Genomic DNA, 27,488 nt, shown 5'->3' with positions numbered 1-27,488 from the left:
TAATTTAGAATGAGTATTCAACATTTTATGTCTTGTATATCAAAACATTATTTCTGCATTAGTAACTGCAGGTTAAATGCATTCATGTCCTCCATTAAACAGTGTGTAAATACATCTAAATGCCACTTCCGTTGAAGCTTCTGCATTTCCTCTGCATTGAAAAGATGAATTTTGTTGATACTGATGTAATTTGCTAAATAACTGATTCCTTTAATTAAAAACAACTAGTTTGAGATTTATAGGCCTATACCCAGTGGTGTCAAACTCCGTTTCTGGAGGGCCGCAGCCCTGCAGAGTTTACTTCCAACCCTGCTCCAACACACATACCATGTAGTTTTCAAATAAGCCTGAATGATTAGATTAACTGGATCAGATGTGTTTAATTAGGGTTATATCTAAACTGTGCAGGGCTGTGGCCCTCCAGGAACTGAGTTTGACACCCTTGGCCTATCCCATTTTTGCCTCCATCCCACTGTTAAAATGTAACTTAAGTAATTTTTACGTAAATTTTGAGTAAATTTTAAATGAGCTACTTTTTACTTTTACTGGAGTAGATTTTTAGACTGGTACTTTTACTTGTACTTAAGTAAAATTTAATTAATGAAATGGTACTTTTACTTGAGTAGAATATTTTCGTACTCTTTCCACCTCTGCTTAACCGTGTACATCTTGCTCAAAACCAATTATATGCTATAATACAGATATGTTGTTGCAGATGGCTTATTTATTTCAAAAATGATATTGTTCTTAAATCAGCAGCTTCCCATTGTTACATCCTACCAAGCTACAGGGGCATGTTGTCACCAAAGGTCACACATCCATGTGTTAGATAACCTGTATTTTTTTTTGCGCAAAATAATGTTCAATAAGTTGTGTAGTCAAGGTATAGTTCATAAAAATGAACATTTTGTCATCATTTACTCCCCCTCATGTTTCAAATCTGTATGACTCTGTATGTGTTTGGAGAATACTGATTCATATGGTACAGAGAAAAAAGAACCCTAAAACATTTCTTAAAATATCTTTTGTATTCCGCAGAAAAAGGAAAGTCATATAGGTTTGGAACAACATGAGCATAAATGATGACAGAATTTTCATTTTTGGGTGAACTGTCCCTTTAAGATATGTATTTATACAGAACTTTAGCCAGAAAAATATACACTGAAGTAAAATAAATATTACTAATAGCCTCAGTATCCCCTATACACTTTACCTTACATAATATCTTAAAGGATAATGGTTTCAACCAGGTCCCATGACAAAGGTCCCCTAAGGCCACCAGGGAACTCTATTCTAAAACAGGAAACTAAAAACCGAAGGTGTTTTTGAGAGAAAGCATGAAAAACCTTTGACAAATAAACAGCAGACGCACTAAAGGAATTCAGCATTTCAGCAGAAGTCACTGGCTGAATGCCAAACAGTAGTTTTATAATATAGCTTCCCCCACTCTGAAGATGGCCTAAACAGCGATACTCTACTTGGGGTTGTTAGATATATTTCACAGGCCTCCAACATGGAGAGATTAAATGCCAGGAAGCTGTTCCCATCTGTCTCCTCTGCATTCTTGGATTGAAAACAACACAGACCTAAATTCAAGAGACAGTCACCATCAACGGAAAAAACATCAGGTTGGATGGTGAAAGCACAGGTAGTCGCTATCTAATGATCCAGTGTGTTAGTGTGCAAGATCCAGGCGTAAAGGGGCGAAAAAGCTCACACAGCTGAAAGCATTTTACTAGAGAAAGCCAGATTAGGCTGTGCTCCCATCCAAAGCCACACACATCCCAATGACCTAGATATAAAAAAACAGATATTGGGCCCGGCTTCTCTACCCGCATTGCCACTGGCATGGAGAGAAGCTAAAGTGGGGGAGCGTGACTAGAAAACACAGGCTCATATTTCTCTAATTTCAGCAGCCTGGTCACTGGCTCTGACCTGGAGCTGTTGATTAGCCTGAGACGCCATTAAACCACAATGACTGGCAACAGTCACTTAGCGCCTGCTTTCAGCAGGTTACCACCACGCCACACCTCAGCATGAGCATTTAATGACCAAATTTTGACTAATCACTGTCTTGCACGTGTGTTCATGGGAAACAATCTGAAAGTCACCAGGTAGTCAATGTTGGCAATGTTGGCAGGGATCACAGTCACCTTTAAGCATGAGTCAATTGGAGCCTGGTGGGGTCACCACAAAGAAGCCGCAGGCTTGCACAAATGATCCATGATTCATATATACACAGTGGGAGGGTGAATGGGAGTGCACATGCTTTCAGAGCTGTCGGCGAAGGCCAATTATAGGCCTCTCTAGGTTGAAACAGGAGGTTTTAAGCATTAGAAAATGCATGTAATTTGTTTCACTCATGTTTGTCATTTTAGAACGGCGGAGCAACAACAAAGCTATAACAGAACCTGTTAATCCGTGGCGTTATGGAAGGTATGCTGTACAAATCTGAAGTCATCTTTTCTAATCATGTGGAAGCCTGTCTGCCTCAGAGTAGTACAAAAAATAAAAAGAGCTAATTGTGTCAAAGTTATTTTTTTGTAAAATAAAAAGTCACAATTATGAGAGAAAGTTGCAAATGTGGGATATAAAGTTAAAAGTCGCAGTTAAGATACAAGGAAGTACAAGGAATAAAGTCATTTTTAATTATGAAGTAACGTTTGTGAGATATAAAGTGACAACCATGAGATATAAAGCTGAAAAATAAAGTTACAATTGAGATATAGTCACAGTTTTGAGATATAAAGCCGTAACTAGCCATAACTAATAAAGTCACAACTGTGAGATATAAAGTAACAGTTGTGAGATATAAAGTCACAATTCTGAGAAATAAAGTTGCAATTGTGAGAAATAGTTGCAATTATACAATACAATGTTACAACAATTGTGAAATATTACAGGGTTTTTTTTCAATTGCTTACACACTAAATCTTTACTTGTCTCACCAGAACCACACGCCAAATCTGCAAAACTATACACTAATTCTCGGCCTTTGACGCCTTTGACTCTCGCCTTTGAAAATGCTTTTTGCGAAACACAACCCACAATTCTCTATGTAACACACAAAAATATAGCAGGAATTAATATTATGACAAAGGTGTTTGCAAATATTTGCTTTTGAGATGCGTTTGTGATATTTTGAATACAGTGCTTCATTTTGCAAGGGATGTGAGGCATTTTTTATTTTGTGTGTGCAATTCATGGATTTGTGTGTAAAGTTTTGAAAAAAGAGGCAAAGTTTTGAAAATGTGCGTAAGCAGTTGAAAAAAAACTGTAAGTCACAATTCTGAGAAATTGCTGCAATTATGAAATATAATGTCACAATTGTGAGATATAAAGTTGCAATTGAGAGATATACAGTCACAGTTGTTAGACAAAGTTATTGAGTGAAATAGTTGTAATTATGAAATATAACATAACAATAGTGAGATATAGCTACAACTGTAAGACATAAAGTAACAATTGTAAGATATAAAGTCACATTTCTGAAAAATAAAGTTGCAATTGTGAGAAATAGTTGCAATTATACAATATAATGTCACATCCCTGTTGAAAAAAATCATATGCTGGTTAGGTATGTTTTGAAGCATGGCTGCTGGTTTGAGCTGGTTTAAGCTGGTCCTTAGCTGGTCATGTGCTGGTCCTAAGCAACTAGCTCCTGCTCAGGACCAGCTTAGGACCAGTACATGACCAGCTTAAACCAGCTAAGGACCAACTTAAACCAGCTCAAACCAGCTTAAACCAGCAGCCATGCTTCAAAATATACCTAACCAGCATATGCTGTTTTTTCAGCAGGGAAAATCTTATGAATGGGAATGAAATTATTTGAAATTGAAATTATATGAAATCCGTGCTTTACACAGGCACGAATCAGCCATTTAAAAGTGAAAGTAAAGCAAATGTAATGCAAACACTCGCACACGCCGTTCCCAGCTAATGACCAGCTAAAACCAGCAGCCATGCTTCAAAACATACCTAACCAGCATATGCTGATTTTTTTCAACAGGTATATGTGAGATATGAAGTCACAACTGAGAGATATAAAGTCATAATTGTGAAACAAAGTTGCAATTGTGTGAAATTGTTGTAATTATGAAATATTTCACAATTGTGAGATATAGCTACAACTGTAAGACATAAAGTAACAATTGTGAGATATAAAGTTGCAGTTGTGCGATATAAAGCTGCAATTTATAAGAAATGAAGTCACAAATATTAGATAAATTGAGAAATAATCACAAATGTGAGAAATAGTTGCAATTGTGAAATATACTGTCACAGCTGTTAGAAATAAAGTCGCGAATGTGAGACAAAGTGACAGTTGTGAGATGTTGCAGTTACGAAATATAAACTCACAACTCATAAAGTTTCACTGAGGTAGAAACAGGCTTCTGTATGATTATTGCTGCTACTTCTTTTTATTTTCAACTTCTTAAGTATAACGTCACTTAGCCAAAGTTTATATTTTTTATTTTTTTATTCATGCGACAATTTCATGTTGAGATAACTCGACTTTCAACTTGAATCTCATCATATTGTTTCCACAACAAATCAACTTCTACGTGAATCAAAGATTAGTAGTCTTAACTGGGTTTACAGCTTTAAGACTACTGTAATCTATCAAATTTTATTAAATGTGACTGTTTAAGTTTAAATCAAATACACTTGATGACTAAAAAATGACTTTGTTTTCATGAAGAATTTGACCAAACAGGATTATGCCATTTGATTGTCTAGGTGAAATACAAACCAAAGACTTATTTTTGTACATGTATGGTTGTCCAGATACCGCCACAAAAAACCCATTGTGAAGCATAAAACAGCACTCCTCATTCATTTCACTTGTATAAGTATCACCTTCAAAACAAGATATAATTTGCTTTGTGGCGTCCGCCAAGTGAAGACACATAATTTTATTGTTTCTGAGGGGACAGGTCAACAGAAATGAAGTGACGGTCAGCTGAACTGCAAACCATTGAACCCAAGACTATTGCTTTCAGTCACAAAATGACCCACAGGAAATGGCTGGAGCCTTTTGTGAAAGTAAACAGAGGGCCTACATCCTGTCTCTGTCCATCTCTGAACTGGATGTGATGGCTCAGCATGAGAGCAATGTTCTGTCTGTGGCTCCGGTTTTGATCACTATATACCACAAGTCTCTGTGAAATGCAGGCGACGGCTCCACACCTGTTACTGAGGCAAACGGGAACAGGGAGGTGCTGCGTGGCTTGCGATCTGTTCCCGCAGCTGGTGGCAGTAACATTGTTTGAGTCCCTTCATTTTCCTTCCTTGTAAATAGATGCCTGAAATGTTTAAGCATTTAAGGGCAAAGCACATTTTTACCAACTAAACAGCATGCTTGGACATTATTAAAAGAGGGTTTGTATAGAGGGATATTCTGGGTTAAATTAAGCTCAACTGGCAGAATTTGGGGTGTAATAGTCATTACCACAAAAAAAAAAAAAATCTATGCACCTCTTTTAAAAGGTCACGGTGGTCACAGTGAAGCACTTAAGCCCCAAGTTTTTTTTTTTTTTTTTTACATGTACACTAGGGTATGCATACAGTGTGCGTGATGTAAATTTAATGATCAGCATATACACATGTACTGTATACAGCCAGATTTTTCTTATATGCAGTATGCACCTTGTTTGTTTGTTTGTTTTGCACTAATTAGTTTGAGCCGGCATATTCTTTCACAGTTAAAAAAGAAACTGATGAGATGGAACAACAACAAACTACCGAAAGATGGCAAAAATAACAGAAGCCAGCACTGATAAGCATTTAGGTGGGATGGTCAAGAGATCCAAGGGTACGAAGGCATTTTCATTGCTCATAACTTCCGAAGAAAAATAGCGTGGACACTGGACAGAATAACATTTTGTAGTGTGCATGTGGCCTGCACCTGGTTTCATGCATGCTATCAAATGCTAAACATCCTTTTACTTTGTACTCATCCTTTTTAGTATTTTACAAATACTTTGCCTTTAAATAGAAGTGAATGGGGCCAATTTTTGAAGCATTAGAAAAATGTGAAGCATATAATTTTATAAAAGCACTTACATTAAAAGGATGGTTCACCCAAAAATGAAAATTGGGTCATTAATTACTCACCCTCATGTCGTACCAAACCCGTAAGACCTTCGTTCATCTTCGGAGCACAAATTAACATATTTTTGATGAAAACCGAAACATGTTGTGATACTCTCGTGAACGCGCGGCAAAGACTGACATGGAAGAGAAGAAATTGTTGAATAAAGTCATTATTTTTGTTTTCTTTGCGCACAAAAATTATTCTCGTGGCTTCATAAAATTAAGATTGAACCACTGATGTCACATGGACTATTTTAACGATGTCCTTACTACGTTTGAATGTGGTAGTTGCGTTGCTGTCTATGGAGGATCAGAAAGCTCTCGGATTTCATTAAAAATATCTTAATTTGTGTTCCGAAGATGAATGAAGATGTTATGGGTTTGGAACCACATGAGGGTAAGTAATTAATGACAGAATTTTTATTTTTGGGTAAACTATCCCTTTAATTATATTGTTAAAACGTGTGTATTAGCCTTTATGTTGTCATTGCAACAAAGTCGTTAAATTGGTTATTACTTTACACAGAAAACGTTAGTACACATTTTCACACATGGTATCACACATTGTTTACATTTTTTGGCTGTAATATAGAAACAGTAAGTATTTTAACATTTACAGATCTGACCCCAATTGTCAGCGCCGATAGCCTCGTGGGCAACGCGTCGACGTACAGCTCTGTTGCACTTTGGGCATCCTGAGTTCGAGTCCCATCTCTTGGGCCTTTCTTGATCCCATCCCTCTCTTACTTCGCTTCCTGTCCTTTCAAATTAAAGGCAAAAATTAAATTGAAAAAAAAGATCTGACCCCATTTACTTCCATTGTAAATGCTTTACTGTAACCCAGGTGTTTGCTTTTAAAAAAACAAAATAAATAAGAGGTGGAAATTACATTATACCACAAATGCTATCAACAAAAGTTGATTTGAAGTGAACCTGGACTATTGCTTTAAAACATTTAGCCAATGTTCAAAAGGATATAACAGGCATCTTTGGTGGGCTCTAATATTTTACATCTCTTATTTGTCCACCCTTAATCCCGAAAGCCTTCATTTTTAAGGGCAGCTGTGGGGAAGCCTACAGTCAGTGGCCACCCAGAGCTCAACAAGACCTGTGCCAATTATCTTCTGTGTTGTTCAATCCAGATCTCCACCCTCAAGACGTTCATTCATAAGCAGACATTTCTACAGCATACTCTTTACCAGACTTGACTCAAGTAGCTATTTTTGGTGTCTGATATGCTGCCCACTAAAAAGCCTGATCCTTTGTAAATTAGATGACTCTACATCCGAAATATTCTCAGAGAAGTATTCTCATTGAATGATGTTATATCCTCTAACAAGTAATTTAACTGTACAAGAAGACTCTGTGGGAGAATATCTGACTGTATGAGAACTATGTTTTGATTGTTTGGCAGGTCTTTCTTAGATCATATTGGCATACTACCGGAAAGAGTTTTTTTACAGAGTACATCATCATTTGAATCCAGATCTTGAAAGCGAAAACACTTCAAAATATGCAACATAACAGAAATGCACTCTCACTTTCTCTCACTCAACATTAAAATTTGAGCAGAGTGGAAAGTGAAAGTTTTTATGTTTCTTTAACATTTCTTTCAGCTCATTTCTGAGCATGATATCCACCGCCATATCGGAAACAATGTCAAATGGCACTTCTCATTGAAGTCTGTGCTACCCACGTACTATAAAATAGTTAAATACATCCAGAGCTGGGTAGATTACTCACAAATTGTAGTCTGTTACTGATTCCAAATTACATTACAAAAATGTTAGTAGCTTAATCCATTACATTACACATTTTAGGCAATATAATCAGACTACTTTTTGATTACTTTTGACCTAACTCGTTTATCACATTAATTTAAAAAGGACAATCTCGTAATTGATATAAAAATACTAATAGTAAAATAATATATTCCCTTTTTTTTTTTTTGTAATTAACAACATGAAGTGCATTAAACATTACATTATATCAAGGTTTTGCTAAAAATATATATAAATAAATAAAAATAAAACTGAGGTTTGTGAGTTTAATGAAAAGCTAATAAATCATAAAAAATGTCGAATTAAAATAAATAATTGTAAAACAACATCAAACAAAATTAAACACTTACTAAAAAATTTAAATGGTTTATTTGTTTAACCTGCATGTCATGTGACCATTAACCAATATCAATAATCAAACTCTATCTTTGCTTTATTTACGATTTCGAAAATAATTTTTTACAGTGTAATTCAAAATATGAATAAAACTATAAATAGTACATAACACTGTCACAAACACTAACCTAAAATGAATGGATAGGCCGGTTATACCAGTCGTGACCTCTTTCCCAAGAGAGCCTCAATCACCAAACATGGGAACGATTGCTGATCGGGTTTAACTCCAAAGACATTCCAGTTGAGACTATCAGCAGCTGTGCAATTTTCAAAGTTCAGATGATAAATGCTTCCAAGAGACTTTGACCTTCTGTGTGTCATTGAGTCACACCAAAACACTTCATCATGCTCCTTTTGTGATATTACAGACCCAGACGGTGTCTCTGAGGGCTTGAATCCAAATAGCTGGGGACACAGCCTGACTAATAAAACAGAACAACCCACCCAGCATAAAGGTGAGCACGCACAGGACTGCGGGAAAATAACCACAACTTGCAATTAGTGCCGTTAAATAACAAAGCATTCATTTACTCCCTTCAGAGCTACAGCGTGTGAAGCTGTCAAGATATTTCACACATAACGAGGTTTTTACAGCTTATCAGTCTTAAACATGTTTCTTACGCAACAAATCAATGTTCTAGACACACAAAGCTTGTTTCTCCAAGTCAACATATAAGACATCTTTGTAAATCAAAATGCTATTCACATTTTTGAATCAGCCCTAAACATTCCTTCCTCCTGATTTTATCGTGCAAAAACACAATGGTGCTTATGTAGAGAGGGAAGGAGAGAGAAAGTGAGATTTCAGACTCAAACTGATGACCTTAAACAACTTTCCTCATGTCTGACATCAAACCGAAGCCTCTCCCTTCTGCATAAGATCACTAATTTTTGTATGGCACAAGCCTGTAATTCTTATTGAACTGTAAATACGATTCATTGCTTATAAAGTCTGCCACACACATACTTGGCCGTCATAAAGGCTACCGCACACATTTTACCTAACTGGTATTTTGGACTGAGATCGTAACAATAGAAACAACCGAGAAAAAACCTTACAGCTGCGGTCTGGAAGCATTTAGCCAACAGTTAGTTTTATGCTGGCAATGTGTCATCTGAGACAATGCAGAGGCTCCCATCAGTTCTGTGTGCGGTTGTGTTTACTTGGGCAAGGCTTACATTCAGCAATCAGTTGTACTGCCAAAAAGATTATAGAAATTATGGTTGAATGCCATATTTTTACCTACAACAACATCATCGTTTTCCAAAAGGAGAATCTTCAGGCATCGATTAGATGATATGCCAGTGTTTTCCAAATAAATCCTCGTCTCTTGCATGGGTCAGGTGTGCTGTAGCCCAGACTGTCTCGGTTAATCAAGAACGTAATTGATTGGAGGATTTAGGCTTGCCAGCACTTTGCTGAAACAACAACATTCATAATAAGCGGGTGGACGGATTGGGAAACTCAAATGACATTAGACCTCTAATTTCTCTTATCAGACTTGCATTGTGAACCTCGGAGCTAAAACACCACCACATCTGCACCCCTTACAGAAAATCTAGTTTAGTATAGTTTAAAAACACATTTCTTATGGTTCTGAAAAACATTTATGCCATTTTTAAGAAAAGTTAAAATTTAATGACTCTCAAAATATCATGTGGCGCAACCTTTAAGTAAAAGGTTATACATATTTGACTCACACCATGATTTGTGAGTTTTAATTTCAAAACTATTTTAAAATATATTTTCAAAAGTAAAAAGTGTGTGTGGGATTTTTTTAAAGATTTATTGTTGGTGTTTTTGCCTTTAGAACAGTGTAATGAAAGGAAGCAAAGTGGGAGAGGGAAAGGTCCAAGAATTGGGGTTCGAACTCGGGACGCCCATAGTGCAACTGCGCTGTATCTGATATTTTAAGAGACTTATTTCATTGATATTGATCAATATCATTGATATCGATTTATTTTCTGACTTTGATATATAATTATATAAAGATTTATATATTTATAAACATTACTTATCAGAAAAAGAGGAAAAAAAACAATTCAATTCTATTTTATATTTTTACATTAACAATGTAATCAATATTCTATTTATTAAAGCCAAGTATGAATATCATCAAGTGTTTTTAAGCATTTTACATTTACTCCAAAATAATAACTCAAGGCAGTAACAATTTAAACAATATATTTTATTTGTGAACTTATGTTTAGATATTCTTTTTAATAGTTAACTTTTAACTATTTTAGATTTTTTTTTTTGATCATCATTCATCAAAGTTCCGTAAACACTGGTCATAGACACGGAGATTATAGCTACTGTGAATTTCACCAAGCTGATTAATCACTAAAAACTCACACAGATCATGTTTTCAGGCCATTCCAAGTCTTATTTTGACATTACAATTGGTTATATCTACGTGTGTGAGTTGTTTACTTACTTTGTTTAATTAGCCTTCCCATTAACGCCATTATATTGTTCATTCAGACAGACTGATTCGCGAACACAGAGTGCGCTCAAACACAAGAGGTGGGATTTATCGCATGAATCAATCAAAGCCCATCATAACCAGTCATATCCAATCATATCGCGATGGAGGCATTGCCATCTCTCACGTGACTTTTCCCCATTCATTCTCAATTACCCCCCACTAAACCCACCGCATGCTTCAGGGTGTCTATTAAAACTCAATGGGCTCGGGGGAGGCAAGAGAGTCACTGACTCCCACTGTAACTTTACCTGCTGGTGTTGCTGTTTGGCAGTGATTCTTTAGAAAAATTATATATATATGCTTATGTGCACTGCATGAACACTTAAAAAAAAAATTTATCTTTAATCTTGCACTCTCCCTGTTTGCAGTGTTTTTGCCCTGAATGTCTATTGCATTCTAATATGTACCTCAGCACTATGTTTGTACCATGTAAATCCAAGTATGTCTAAGTTTTATCTAAAGTACTTATGTAAAGCATTTAGGTTAGCAATGTGTAGGTTTATATAGTTTTTTTTTTTACTGTTTATATAGGCTATGTATGTGTAGATCTATATAGGTTAAATGTTTAGATACCTTTATGTCTTATGTATGATTGCCCACATTTGTTCATATATGTTTACATGTGTAGCACCGTTGTCCTGTGTGAGGCACAACATTTTATTCCATTGTATGTCTCCATATCTGGCGGAATGACAAGCTCACTTGACTTGACTAATTTCCTTCTCTTAATTAGGCTTTTTTTCTTTATTATGATTTCAGGACATTTGACTTTATGTCCCTTGAAAAATATCAACATAAATTTAAATTCATAAATCAAAAACATTTAAATCGTTGCATGAGAATTGCATTTTTAATGTACATTTGGTTAAATGATTAAATCTCGACAAAAAATAAATAAGTGCCATATTGTTTACCCAGATGCTGAAATAGAAAGGCTTTTGTCTTCCTAAGAAATATAAAGACTACCATAGAATGATAAAGAAAGTAGAAAGAAAAACAAGGTGGGTGCGGTCTAGCCACCCAACCGTCTCTTAAATTATCTGCCTCAACTATTTTCCATTTCAGAGGCATTTTATAATCTCCAGATTTCTTTTAATAAGCATGGATGCCGTGAGTCCTTATTCCCTTTTTCAGTGCAGGCCGTTCCTCAAAACTGCCACCAGACTTCCCATTTATAGGCACGGAGACTAGTGAACGAGAGAAAGAATGGACATCGGGACGGAGTGAGGAGGGAGGTCGGACTGTGTCGTGGGAACCATGAACTGAGTCTGGATTGTTAAACTTTACCCTCGAGAGAATTCACAACTGCTTTCAATTTGAGATGGGGGTCACTCAAATTACAGTCCCCCTTTCCGCCAGGACCCAATCCACGGCCCCCACCCCCCAGCACTGCACTCAGGCCCGGCCTTCTCCACGCTCTAGAGAGCCAAAGCCATGACATCATCAGCAGTGGCTTTCTCACTGCACTCTTTCTTCTTCTCCTATGTCATTTATCTTAACCCCATCTTTCCAGATCCATGACATGTCTTCTCAGTGTCTTTCTCCTGTGTCATTCTCTCTCTATCTCTGTTTTGAGTCAGATGTGGTTTGTGTTGGTCTTCTGGTGTTTTTCAGTGTAGTCTGTTGTCAGGCACTAGAGACGTGGTGACAGGCCTCAGAGGTGCAGAGGGCTGCAGTGGAGGAACTGATGCAGCGGTGAAAGGGCTTGTGAGTTTTACTAGGGTAAACAACACATTCGAACAACTAACTCACCACAGGTGAGAAAACCATATAACTGCTTTTACACTTCGACTAAAAAGATTTGTTATTTATATATATATATATATATATATATACACTTTGTGCCAAAAGAAAAAAAACTTTTCATGTAATTTTATGTTTAAACCACAGATGGCAATAGAGAGGTCAAAGTTCCATGATCCAATTTAAGAAAATAAATAACATGCAAATGTGGGAGAACGGAAACTCAAGGGCATTAGAATTTCGCTGCATTCCAAAGTTCAAGTTTTGTGAACTTTGACCAGCGAATTCGTATCACTTGAAGACTTGTGAACAACAGAAGAGCAATACAACACAGCATGAAGAAGAACACAAACTTTAAAGCTTTTAAGCGCCTGGTTTGACGGGAAAGTGGAGTAGATTATATATTTTCAAACTAGCAGCTTTAAAGTTTGTGTTCTTCTTCATGCTGTGTTGTATTGCTCTTCTGTTGGTTACACAATCAGATGCTCTCTAGAATAAAAACGTCCCTCCACCTTTTAACAGTTACTTGCAGACAAAAGTTGGACAGATTTTGCAATCTGTTTAGAAATGTCTTTTCAAAACTCAATAACTTGACTCAAGATGATTGTGTGTTTGGGTGCATTTGGAGGCTTGGCGTTCTCACATTCATGGAATGCCGAGCATCTCTGCAGTTAGTCGGGCAGCTGGTGTGATGATAGGTGAGGAGGGAGTGGAGGAGAAAGGAGGGGTGTCACACTAAATAAGCACAATTACACTTACGCAGGATGGAAACCAGATGACCACGGGCACTGACAACATGCAGGGGTTACATAGGCCAAGGCTCAGATACACACTCAAACACAAAGGGCCCTTACAACATCCTGGAGCCCCGCAGTAGACGGATGGGGCTCTGTAAACATGCTGCGTTTCCCACACTGCACTTTCATGATCTAAGTGTGAGCCACAACCCCCTCATTCCTCCCACTTTCTCAGGTTTTCTAAAACACCTCCATGAAGACCTTTTGAGTTATTTCTTTCAGTGTGAATGTGTTTCAGTGTGCCTAGTCAGTTTGTTCCTGGTAAACTTGTAATGCTCGACACAAAGACTTTGTAGTAAGTTGGCCATGTTAGCCAAACTTTTTGTAATGCTCTCCTGCCTTCCTTTTTTGCCTGTTCTGTGTGAGTGGAGGGGGTGATTTTACATGACTGGGAAATGAGCTAATCGCTCGGTCTTTATGACCTAATTTCAGAGCTCTACGCTTACTGAGACAAAGACAGAACCTACATTCCAAATGCTGCTCGGTGTGTGAGACTTGCTTTTAACAAATTATAAATGGGGTTCACTGTGTCCATACCCCATACAGCAACAACTGTTTAGAAACATGATAGAACGGTAATTTAAACACATTCTTAGTTAAAAATGGATTTTTAAAACATATTTTGTTTTACTAGATACTAAGGGGGTTTATTCCTTTTACAGTTTTCATTCAGAGTAAAAGACTTGAGAATCTAAAACATACTTTCATTATTGGAGTGTGGTACATGTGATATTAATTAAAACAAGACCAAAATAATAGAGAACTGACTTTGCATTTCCTTGTATTCGTAAAAACTTGTGCCAACATCAAATCCACCATCGCCCCCTAGTGGCTATTCAGATGTGAATGTGAATGACAACTAAGGGCTATTTTTTATTTTTTGCTTCTGTACCTAAAATATTTACCTAATCAGAAATAGACTTTCAAAAAATAGATTTATTGAAAGTCCATTTCTGATTAGGAACATATTTGAAAAGTTTTAAATTTAATTAACATTCACACAGTTATTGCCCAGAAAATCTATGAGAAATATAATTTAAAATGACAGTTTTCCATTTTTAAATTGTATTTATTGTGATAGCAAAGCCAAATTTTCAGCATGATTCTTCAGAAATTATTCATTTAATATTTTAACTAAAAAAAAAAAAAAAAAGGAAAAAAAAAATTCAGGAAACAGATGAAACGGAAAAGGTAACATGCAAAAAAACATGTAAAACATTACAACATATAACACACATGACAACCTGCCCCTGACATTCATGAAAAATCCCTCGGTCGTGACCTTCCGGATATAATCTACCTTCATTACATAGTTAACTCTTGCTCTAATGGTTTAAATGTGTTCACTTAGTTACCCAAGAGCTATAATGACACTGGAATTTTAGCTTAAAGGGTGAAACCCAAAATGATCCTACTTTCTGACGAAGATGATGTTTGAAACCAACAGGCAATGTTGGATTTAAATAAATATACTGACAACTTCCTCGTGTGACTAGCACCGGTCTGCCCTAGTGTTTCTTGACATGCTTACACATCAACAAATCAGTACTTGGAAAAAGAAACCGAACTGAATAAATTTCCTTTATTATTGAAGATTTCAAAATAACAATGCTTTTTAAAAAAAAAAAAAGTATAGGCTGATATGAATTAAACAGTTATAGGTCACAGTTACAGGACATTCATTAGTGGGCAAAGAGTCATCAAAAGTCTGCCGTTGTAATATATGTACAGGATAATATATAGATACTATCCATACTACAGGATAATATATGTTCATATAAAACATTTTCTGTTATGGTATATTGTATTTTCTCATGTATGCATTCTTATTTTGTCATATCTACTGTTTTTTATATGCTTACTATCAAAGAACAAGGCTATGGACTGTAGCAATGATTTAATGACTTAATAATGTCCCATTAATGACATAGAATCATTCTCACTAAAAATGTGCCATGAGTGTTATAAGCCTTTAAAAATAAATTATTCTAATTTGTAAATGTATACATACATATACATACAAGTGAAGTTATTGTTGCTTGCCACAATAAATACATCCCTGAAAGCTGATTTACTTCTATGTAGGATTATAATGATTTATATCATAAAAAGTGACAGATGACAAAGAAGGTAATAGGAGTATTTCAACCAACTCACCAAATCTTAGTGCAACATATCCCACTTTTACAGTTAAAAAATGGTGTAGAATATCTCATTTAAACAATAATTAAACAAAAACTTTATTCTTAACTTGGAACTTTAATGTAACTTAGTAGTTTTAATTCAGCTGAATGTTGGAGTGTCATGAGATGGATCTTCGTACCAGACACTAAAAGGCCTCTGGCTTTAGCTTGAGACTTCTTTGGGCAGCTTCTCATAGGACACCTGCTCCTCTGTAGGCAGTAACTCCTCCTTATCGTCCAATATGAAGAGACTCCTGTGGGAGTTTCTGCGCACTGCGATCAGGATCAAACCTACCAGAAGTAGGGCAGACATGATGGCCAGGGTGGCCACTAGGAAGAAGGCTGCGAGTGAGAAACACAAGACATGTTCAATTTTGTAATAAAAGTCTCACCAAGGCTGCATTTATTTGATCAAAAATACAGTCAAAACAGTAATACTGTCACATGATCTTTCGGAAATCAGCTGCTCAAGAAATATTTCTTATTATTATTATTATCAGTGTTGAAAACAGTTGAGCTGCTTAATATTTTTGTGCAAAACATGATACATTTATTTTCTGGATTCTTTGATGAAAAAAAAGTTCAAAAGAACAGCATTTATTTAAAATAAAAATCATTTGTAAATAAATATCTTTACGGTCACTTTTGATCAGTTTAATGTGTTCTTGCTATGCTAATTTCTTGAACAAATTTTAACTGACCCCAAACTTTTGAACTTTTGGAAACAAATGTGGGTATATAAATTATAAGTACTTAAAATACATTTTATAACTGGTTGGATGTTTGTTTGGTGCTTTAACACCATGTCAGCTTCCTTGGGTATTCTCATGTCGAAAATGAGTACAAAACTTTATTTGAAAACATATCATGTATTTAACAATGCCTTACCTGGAGTCCAGCGGCTACGTGTATGTCCATCAAAACGGCCTATAGAAAAAGACATACAACAACATAAGCTACCAGCAAAACAAAAACACACACTTAAAACCGGAAGGAGAATTCCTGTTGTCCTCTTACCGTCTTTCCCGGAGCAAGCTGCCATGCACTCTTCCTCACTGCTGTAGCGGTTTAGGTTTCCCTGGCAGCCTCCATAGATGAAGCGCTTACAAGACTGAGTGCTGGGCTCAAAGTAAAACTTCTGGAAGGCTGCACGGCACGGGCCGGAGTCGGATGGCGCAGCACAGGTTTCTGTATTAAGTTACAGGATAAAGAAAGTTTTGTTATATTGTATAAACATTCACTATTCCATTATTGGCAATGTTTGAAATACAGAAATTCTTAACAGCTGATATAGAATCTGACACAGATTCTTAGCATTTTACCTTCAAAGCTCTTAGGAGAATTGGGATCGACAGGGCCCTTCTTGTTGCTGGGAATGACCTTCACTGTGATGCAAGCACACAGAGTTATCATTTCTTAATGATTTATAGCAATCTGGAAATGAACAGTCACACACAATAGTACCTGTGCAGGTGGTCATGCATGATTCTTCAGTTTTATAATTGTTCTCGTTTCCCCCACAGCCTCCAAAGGTGAACGGTTGACAAATGCCATCGTTGTAGTAATAGCGTCTAATGGAGGCTCTGCAGAGTCCGGTCTGTGCGGGAGCCAGACACTTTGCTGACATGATGGGAAGAAGCCATTAGAACCAATAGTGTACAACTGTACTCTGCTTAAAGTTGTGGACAATGTAAAACCAGTTAAACCTATTTAATTGAAATAGTAGAAAAATAAAGCTAAAATACCTTTGAATTCCGCTGATGTCATTTCAGGAAGAGGTTCAACATCTGAGGAGAGAGAGATCCAGAATATTGTTTGTTATCGGTCACAAGAACCTGGTAAAATGGATACTACTAAAGACAAAACACTTAAGTGTAAGATGTCAATACAATCTCAGGTGTAAAAGCTTAGTATGCTTAGTTCAAGACTACTATGTAAACGTGTCCTGGACCCCTAGACAAACTTTTAATACTTACTTCAGTTTTCAGCGTCACATGGTTCTTCAGAAATCATTCTAATATGCTGATTTGCTCAAGAAACATTTCTTATTATTACCAATTATCAGAATTGAGCGGTGCCTATTTTATCATTTTATTCAATATTATTAGTTGAGCATGATTGTTGAGAGCTCTGATGATTTACTATTTACAAAATATTCAGTCAGTTAAGCATCACTCTTCAGCTGTGCCATAACCGGTCTCACTGGGACATCTTGATAACAGACAGATTTGATTACCAATGTTGTTTTCAGGTTGAGACATTCTGCTGCGTTGAGAGACGGAATGAGAATCCTCGGGTACAGCAACTGAAGAGAGCAGAGAGACACTTTAAATGACTATACTGTGTGTATATAACTATATATTTCTGAACAAGAGACATACACTACCATTTCAAAGTTGGTACTCCTTGTGTTTGTTTTTAAATGTTTTAAAACCAAGCCTACATTTTTTTGATAAAAAATACAGTACAAACAGTAATATTGTAAAATATTATTACAATATATTTTATTTAATATATTACATTTTCAGCAGTCATTACTCCAGTCTTCAGTGTCACGTGATCCTTTTAAATCATTTTAATATTCTAATTTGGTGCCTAAGAAACATTTCTTGTTATCAATGTTAAAAATAGTTGTGCTGCTTAATAGTTTTCGTGTGTGTGGAATTGATAATACATTTTTTCAGGATTTTTTTGAAGAATAGAAAGCTCAGAAGTCACTGTCACTTTTGATCAGCTGGATGCAATAAAAGTATTAATGTCTTTAAAAAAAATTAACTTATCTTACACTACCATTCAAAATCTTGGGTCAGTAATTCAGTAAGTAAATACCAAACTAAACTAAACTTTTCCATGTTTTCTAAGGAAAATGAACAGGAATGTTCTATAAAAAAAAAATGTAGTGCAAGTCCCATGGACACGGTTGCACAATTTGTAACACACCCTCACACAAACACACCGGCACACACACAATTACGTTGCATAACACAAAACAGTCCAGAGTGTTGTAAATAAAATCCTTCGTATGATTTCCTGATGACAATGATAGGATTTTGCCTAAGCGTTTCTATTGGAAGCAGATGGCATCTTTTTCCAATTAAACATCATCTCATCTCATAAAACTGGTAATTTCACGGATCACAAAGGGTCATTCGGATACAGCAGGAACAAAGCACAATGACCCCTTAAAGAGAACTAAAAATCCTTTTCCTCTTTCCTTCTCAGTCTAAATCTATCACATGTTTAAATGCAATGCTTGAGAGGAAAGAGGTAAAAGAAAAACAGTGACAGCTAATGTGTTTGTCATGCCTTTGTCGAGGACAGGTAATCCATCTGTATAGAGGTCACCAAACCGGTTATTCAACAACCCAGAGTAAGTTGAAACCAATTTGTTAAGACATTCAGCATAAACCCACTGAAACTCACTGAAGTTGTCCAAGCTGTAGAAAAGAAGATCTAATTGACTTTGACTGAAGTAGTTTTGATTTCAGCCCATACAATTAAAACAACTATACGCTTAGCTTTGAGAATTTGCTGAGAGTAATGTAATAAAACAGGCCGCATGTCAAGTTACCTGGCTGAACTCTACTACGAACGAACTCTAAGTGGAAATCAACTCGACACCATTCAAATATAGCAGGATGTGAACCAACACACTGACCATACTGAGCACACAGCCAACCACAAACTACAATGTGGGTACTGGATTTGTGCCCACTTTCACTGGAGAAAGGCTGTAATAAAAGTTGTATGGTTTTCCAAAGCTCATATTTTGGTCTCTTTCTCTAAACCTCTGTTTTCATCACCACAGACATGTCAGATCATAGACTGATATGCTCTAAAAACCTTCCAAGTGACTTTTACAGTGATTGCAATGGGCCTCACAATACCAGTATGTATGTGATTTGAGATTTCAACCCAAAATCCTCAATAAAACACAATGTTTTTCTTTCAGTACACTAAATTTATCTGCATGCCCAATGAAAGCCAATGAAAACATTAACTAAGATGCAAATGGCAGCTGGCCTCAAATCCAGGATGTTTATTGATTTGCATTTATTTTGCCACATTTCTTGCATACTACATCCTAACATGGCTGCTGTGCTGACACACTGTGTGGAGCATAAATATAGTGCTCCAATCATGAAAGTAAAGTATGATGATCCTTTGAGTCATATTATACAATCATCAGCTGTGTGCTGCAACAAATCTAATAAAATTACTCAACTTAATACCACACCTTACAGAAGATTCCTTTTGTCAGTCATCTAATGCCCTGTTTTTGTCACTGCACTTCAGTACTCACTTCACATGTACAGACGACTCAGCTGTGATGGCCAAACAATGAAAAGGGCTTGACACAAAAGCGTAGCTCTAAAGCAGGAGGTCCAAATCAGTAAATAGCAAGTAAATTAATTAAAAGAAAAGAAAGGACACATTAAATTGATCAAAAGTTCAACAGTAAAGGTTTCCCATTTCAAATCAACTTTCTATTCATCAAAGAATCCTGGAAATAACCTATCACGGTTTCCACAAAAATATTAATCAGCACAACTGTTTTCAACATTGATAATAATAATAAACGTTTCTTGAGCAGCAAATCAGCATATTAGAATGATTTCTGAAGGATCATGTGCCACTGAAGACTGGAGTAATGATGCTGAAAATTCAGCTTTGTATTAAAGAATTAAATTACATTTTAATATATATTCAAATAGAAAACAGGTATTTTACATTGTAATAATATTTCACAATATTGCTTTTTTTTTTACTGTATTTTTAATCAAATAAATGCAGCCTTGGTGAGCGCAGGAAACCTCACAATCACTAAATAAACCCTGCCAACCCCAAACTTTTGAACTATTGCTATAAAAACAGATCAGCAGGTCAATATCTCAAAGTATATCCATCACCATTGCATTTGGGATTAGGGTCAATGAACCTATTACATAATAAAGGTTTGCATAAAACTGAAATGTTAACACTCACTAAATATTGTCTGGTATTTACCTGTCACCCCACTACAGGAAGCCTCACATTCCTCTTGGGAGTTAAAGTTGTTATCGTTGCCTCCACAGCCGCCATAGATGAACTGCTTGCAGGTCTGATCTGTGACATCATAATAAAATCGTGGGAAGGCAGCGCGGCAAATTCCCACCACACTTGGGAGACGGCAGTGATCTGATAAGACAGAAGAAAAGGAATTAATATATAATATTATTATAAGGAATAGTCTTAATATAGTGTACATGTGTTGGACTGTCCTAAATATGTTTCTCTGATTTGAACTGGCAGTCAAATTGCCAATGCATTTGTTAATGATAAAACTGCAGACCTCAGATCTCTCGTTGTAACATATTACTGTGGTACACAAATTATGATGTCATTCAGGTATGGGAATATGCGACTTTACCTTCCCTTCTGCAGTTTAAGTCTTTTGTTTACAGTACTGGCTTGTAAAACCTGAAGTACAGGTTGCTCAGGTCAGTGGACAACAATGCTGCACCACTACCTGGAAATAGGGGAGGATTTCTGCATTTTCTCTTTTTTCTTTTTTGGTGTTACGTTTATTTCAAACTATTTAAGATCACAGATAATTATTAACAGTTTCTCAGTGAACACACATTATAATATTACTTATCAACCTCATGTATATTCCATGAAATGCTGAACTTTCCTTTTATTGTTGTTCACATACATGTAACATATGGCCAAACAAATTACAACATGAACTAATATAACAACAATACTTATTTGTAGTTACTTATTTATTTTTATATTATTTTATTTGTTTGTATTTATTATTATTATAATTAGTATTTTTTGGGTGAATCAGGCATGTTGTTACAAATAACTTTAATGTACACTGTTAGTTGAGGGATTAAGCCTTCATGGAAAAACTTGTAGTCTAAAATTGAAAAAAAAAAACAAACAAAAAAAAAAAATTTTAATCGGCATTTGTAGTTTGGCATACTTATTTGTTATGCCTTTAAAAAAGCTATTTGGTTTTAAAATATTATTTTTCACATTTGAAAAAAAAAAATGTTGAAGTCTGTGTGATGCAACTATCACAAATTTTTAGTAACGTGAGACGAAAGCTATAAAACCAACTGTGTATAGGTCAATACGTTTTTTTATTACATATTTTGCCCGTTTTATGACAAGGTACATTTTGTTGAGGTCAAGTGTAAAATATCTTAAAATCTTTGGTAAATATGTTTTGAAAATACATTCATGACTCACGAGTATTCATTAGCCTACTTTGTCTTCGATTTATTTTTTCAACTAATTTTTATTACATAAATGTTCCACAAACTTTCCCTAAGAGTAGGCAAATTTTTACATTTTACATATGGTAAGTTTCCGGTTTCCAGTACATTTTGGCGTTTGGTTTAGAATAATTTTTACAGTACCTGTGCTGTTTACAGAGCGAACTTCGCCCTGTAAACGAGGCTCTTGATCAGCGCTATCCAGGATCTTGCGATACACCTTAAACTGTGTGCTCTGGGTCAAAACACACACGTCTTTGCCGTCTTTCATACAGCTGACCAGGATGCACTCTGGCCTGCCGTCGTCCGCCGGAGTCCCGATCACAGCGAGCTGGCAGTCGTCTCTCTCACAACAAGCACTCTGACACTGCTCTGCGTCCGTGAGCTCCGGCAGGTGAGCCAGGTAAGCCGCGCCGTTATCAAACGAGCTGATGTCCAGACCCTGCTCGAGCTCCGTGTCCGTGTCCGGGTCCCACGTACACGCGTTTAGAACCGACAGACAACAGAGCAACCCGACGAGGGAAGCAGTGAAACACACCTGAGCCATTCTTCACTTTCCGTCTACCTGTCCTAGCTCTTTTCGGTTATGACCGACGGTCGAATCGAATAACGTTAACTAACTCTATGGGCACGCCTGTGTAAACGAACCTTTATCTATATAGCTCGTGTATGCAGACGCAGCAGGTGTGTGTCTCCACTACTGTGAAATAGTGCAACAAACAACTTCCTCTTACGTGACGTCACTGTTTGTCTTTCACACGATTCTTATACCGCAGAGGTAGCCTATGCAGCGACAGGACTGCTGAGGTATCGATGAAACTCACATAATTTCCTCACATTATGTATTTCTGGAAGCTGTATATGAATATGCACTCAACCTCAGGATACAGTTGCATGCATATTTTTCATAACACCACTTGTTTTGTCAATTAGTCTATATAGTTTAGACCAGGGCTGCCCAAACTCGGTCATGGAGGGCCGGTGTTGTGCCGAATTCTGCACCCCTGCCAGATTATGCCCCCCCTCGTTGAAGTCGCTACCTGATTGCCTAATCCCAACCCCACCCCTAATCCTAATCCCTCCCCCACACCTACTCCTAAACCTACCAATACTAGGGGGTGCATAAATTTCGGCACTACACCGGTGTCCTGCAGAGTTTAGCTCCAACTTCTTCTTCTTCTTCTTCTTGAAATTTTATTGGCGGTTGACAAACAACAAAATTGTGTATTTCCGCCACCAACTGGTATGGAGAGTGGATCAAAAAAGTGACTTACTTCCCCCTTTATTTTTTAACAGTGCAGTATAACATGTTCCACTGTTTCTTCTTGTCCACAAAATTCACACCTTCCCGTATCATGTTTGCCCATTTTAAAAAGTGTACTATTTAATCTTGTGTCTCCAAATCTCATCCTCGATATTACTATCTCATCTCTCCTGTTTTTCCCTGCACTTCTTATCTCTCCCACTTTCCTTTGAATTCTGTAAAACCACCGACCTTTTTTCTCCTTATCCCATTGTTTTTGCCACCTTTCCTTCAGTCTTTTCTTAATAATACTCTTGATTTCATTCTTACTTAGATTAACAATTAAGTTAATGTCGTTGTTTTTAACTGCTTCTTTTGCTTCTTTATCTGCAGTTTCATTTCCTTGGACACCAATATGCGCCGGCACCCATACAAATACCACTGTACTCCCCATCATTTGAATTCTATATAACGTTTGCATTATTTCCATTAAAATGTCTGGTCTACTTTCCGAGTGACTGTACTGTAAACTAGCCAATGATGAACATGAATCTGAACAAATAATTGATATGACTTATCTCTTCTATCCACTGTATTGCTGATAATAGTGCAATCATTTCCCCTGTATAAACTGATAACTCATCACTGATCCTTTTCCTTACTGATAAATGAAATTCTGGAACAGTAAACGCTACTCCTACCTTATTGTCTAAACTCTTTGATGCATCTGTGTAGATCTGAACATAGCTGTAGTACTCATTAATATATGTCTGCACATTATATAAATTACATTCCTTACCCTTATTTTTCTGTTCTAACAATGTAAAATCTACTGTAGCATCTGAAAGTAACCAAGGTTTTATTACAGGTAGCGGTACAGTTGGACTAACATTTAACTGATTAACTTCAAGTTCTGTTGCTTTCTGTATCACTGTCCAGCCAAAACTTTTAATTTTCCTCCTCTCTTTTTCCCAACAGGGCTTTAAAGTATCTAGTGTTGGATGCTCTTGACTATGGCCTTGTAAATTAACCCAATAATTCACTGATAACTGTACCCTTCTCATTTCTAATGACATTTCCCCCATTTCAACCTGTAGTGCTGTAATTGGTGTAGTTTTTATAGCTCCTGTACATAATCTCAATACCTGATGCTGTATATTATCTAACTTTCTAAGAGATGTTTCTGCTGCTGATCCATACACCACACAACCATAATCTAGCACAGATCTAATCAATCCACTATACATGGCCTTTAAATGCCATCCTATCTGCCCCCCATTCTTGCACATTATATAAATTACATTCCTTACCCTTATTTTTCTGTTCTAACAATGTAAAATCTACTGTAGCATCTGAAAGTAACCAAGGTTTTATTACAGGTAGCGGTACAGTTGGACTAACATTTAACTGATTAACTTCAAGTTCTGTTGCTTTCTGTATCACTGTCCAGCCAAAACTTTTAATTTTCCTCCTCTCTTTTTCCCAACAGGGCTTTAACGTATCTAGTGTTGGATGCTCTTGTCTATGGCCTTGTAAATTAACCCAATAATTCACTGATAACTGTACCCTTCTCATTTCTAATGACATTTCCCCCATTTCAACCTGTAGTGCTGTAATTGGTGTAGTTTTTATAGCTCCTGTACATAATCTCAATACCTGATGCTGTATATTATCTAACTTTCTGTATTATCTCTTTATACTGCTCCAACGTCCTTTCCCTTCCTCTTTTTCCCTCCTCACTAATATTGTCTGATTTATGTATTTTAACAAAAATTTTCGCCAACATTTCTGCTTTCTCTTCATCTTTTACAGCTGTTGTATCTCCATCCCTTAAAATTGGATACCCAAACTCTCTTTTTATCCCATTCATTCTTTTTATCATTCCCCATACTTGACCTATTTCTGTTTCCCTTCCCACTGTGTTACAAAACTTCCTCCAAATTCTCCTTACATTTGTTTGCTTCCTTTTATATTCAATAAAATTCTGAAAACTATGATTCTTTTTTAACATTTTAAAAGCTTTATTTCGAGATTTAATTGCTTGATCACATTCTTTTGTCCACCATGGTACAATCTTCTTTTTTTTCGTACCTCCCTTCTTTGGAATAGTCTGACTTGCTGCTAAAGATATAGCATTACAAATATCATTATTAACCTTATCAACCTTTTCTTTAACTTCAGTTTTTACCATTTCTTGTTCACTTATACTCCTAAATGCCTCCCAATCTGCATTTTCAAAAAACCATTTGTCTACTCCTCCTGTATTACACTCTTCTATACATAAATTTACTTCAATCACTATTGGATAATGATCACTCCCTATAGTCGTTTCTCTAAACACCTCCCATAAGCATATACCCGCCAGTGAATTTGAAACAAGTGTAAGATCAATAGCTGCTTCTGTTCCTGTTCTTACATTAATCCTTGTTCCCCTTCCATCATTTAAACATACTAAATCCTTAATCTCCATTAATTCTTCAATCACTATTCCATTCCCATCATTACAATTGTCCCATAACGTGCTATGAGCATTAAAATCTCCGCAACATATGATTTTCCCTTCTAAATGTACAATCAATTCATCCAATACCTCTAGTGATAATCTTTTACATGGATTATAAAAATTTATAATTTTAACACTTTTTTTTCCAATACTTCTATTATTATAAATTCCAACCTCTTTCCTTTCCCTAAAACCTTATATTGTATTCCTTGTTTTACAAATATTATACACCCTCCCCCAATATCTTCCTCTCTATCCCTGCGTATACTTTCATAACCTTTAATACTAAAATCTAAAACTGGTTTAAGCCAGGTTTCCTGAATGCATATGATTTCTGGTTTCTTTTTAAACCCTTTTATAAAACCTTTAAACTCTTTACCATTTGCTAACAAGCTTCTTGCATTCCATTGTACAATATTCAAGTTGTCTTATCACCTGCATCTCCCGACTTCCCATCAACTTCCAGCCTTTTATTGATATTTTCCCAAGATATGTTGTTTATACCCAAAAAATGTTCAGCTCCCTTCACAATTATTTAAATTTTCTCCGTTTTGTGTCTGACTTGGTCCGTACAATGAATTACATAAGCAATGAACAAAATCAGTCTATCCACTGTCAGTTTTGTGCTGCTTTCCACTGCTTGACCAACCTCTTGTCTCGAGATGTCCTTATCTTTGTCAGTATCATCACTTCTCCTTTGCTCTTGGACCTTCTTCACTGCCTCTGCATAACTTATGTTGTTTACCACTTTCACTTGTTCAATTTCCACAGCTCTCTTTCTTACATTACATCCACTGAATGTTACCCCTGAATGTATGATGAGGGAGACATACAAAATGTGCAGGGCTGGGGGTACTCCAGGACAGGTTTGAGAACCACTGGTCTAGGTAAATGTATTACTAAGCATCTATTAAATGACAGTTATTTCACAATTCACATGACAAATTAACCAAGGTATTGTCAGATATCAGATAAAATGTCAGATGAAATGACATGAAAAAAGCATGCATTTTAGAATTAAAAAATAGTTGCTTCTAAAAACAATGAGCTGCTTTTGTGCAAATAAAATCAAGTCAATAAAATGATTATTTTTTAATACATGACTAAAAATTATCTTGATTTCTGACTATATATTTAATATATAGATTAGTATATACTAGACTATATATTTAGATGTCTTAACATACATCTTCACTCTATCAAAATTAAGAGAAATTAAAATAAATAGCAATTATCTCTTTAAAAATATATGCAAATATCTTCCAACAACATTTTGAAGCCATTATTATCATAAATAGTCCTCAATAAAATTATTAATAGAGATTGTGTCAGGATCTGTACACAATTCCTGGAAGCTGAAAACATCCCAGTTCTTGCATGGCCAGCATACACACCAGACATGTCACCCATTGAGCATATGCTCCATATGCTCTGGATCGGCTTATACGACAGCGTGTTCCAGTTCCTGCCAATATCCAGCAACTTCGCACAGCCATTGAAGAGGAGTGGACCAACATTCCACAGGCCACAATCAACAACCTGATCAACTCTATGCGAAGGAGATGTGTTGCACTGCGTGAGGCAAATGGTGGTCACACCAGATACTGACTGGTTCTCGGACGCCCCCCGGACCCCTCAATACAGTAAAACTGCACATTTTAGAGGCCTTTTATTGTGACCAGCCTAAGGCACACCTGTGCAATAACCATGCTGTCTAATCAGCATCTTGATATGCCACACCTGTGAGGTGGATGGATTATCTCGGCAAAGGAGAAGTGCTCACTAACACAGATTTAGACAGATTTGTGAACAATATTTGAGAGAAATAGGCCTTTTGTGTACATAGAAAAAGTCTTAGATCTTTGAGTTCAGCTCATGAAAAATGGGGGCAAAAACAAAAGTGTTGCGTTTATAATTTTGTTCAGTGTAGATAGATGGTGTCACAGATGATGTTAGGTTGTTTAACAGGAAGAGTAGCCTATCTAACATCT

The 27,488-nt window shown here is 36.3% G+C and overlaps 1 protein-coding gene across 2 annotated transcripts; it reads right to left on the bottom strand.

Annotated features, from left to right (window-relative positions):
* Positions 1–15,136: 15,136 nt before the first annotated feature.
* Positions 15,137–22,710, bottom strand: LOC107726106 (tissue factor pathway inhibitor-like). Of its 2 annotated transcripts, XM_016535607.1 has the most exons (9): positions 21,896–22,708; positions 20,493–20,663; positions 17,722–17,790; positions 17,231–17,272; positions 16,950–17,105; positions 16,808–16,870; positions 16,503–16,673; positions 16,374–16,412; positions 15,137–15,827 (listed from the first exon to the last, which is right to left on the bottom strand). In XM_016535607.1, exons 1-9 carry the CDS (start codon positions 22,296–22,298, stop codon positions 15,649–15,651), a joined length of 1,293 nt encoding a protein of 430 aa, XP_016391093.1. In that variant the 5' UTR covers positions 22,299–22,708; the 3' UTR covers positions 15,137–15,648. The 2 variants fall into 2 exon arrangements, with proteins under 2 accessions (XP_016391093.1, XP_016391094.1); XM_016535608.1 differs by lacking the exon at positions 17,722–17,790 and having other exon boundaries at positions 21,896–22,710.
* Positions 22,711–27,488: the final 4,778 nt, after the last annotated feature.

Source organism: Sinocyclocheilus rhinocerous, unplaced genomic scaffold (assembly GCF_001515625.1).
Source record: "Sinocyclocheilus rhinocerous isolate Xijiao unplaced genomic scaffold, SAMN03320098_v1.1 scaffold816, whole genome shotgun sequence".
NCBI classification, from domain to species: domain Eukaryota; kingdom Metazoa; phylum Chordata; class Actinopteri; order Cypriniformes; family Cyprinidae; genus Sinocyclocheilus; species Sinocyclocheilus rhinocerous.
The sequence above is the reverse complement of the archived record's forward strand: the minus strand, read 5'-3'. Positions and strand labels throughout refer to the sequence as shown.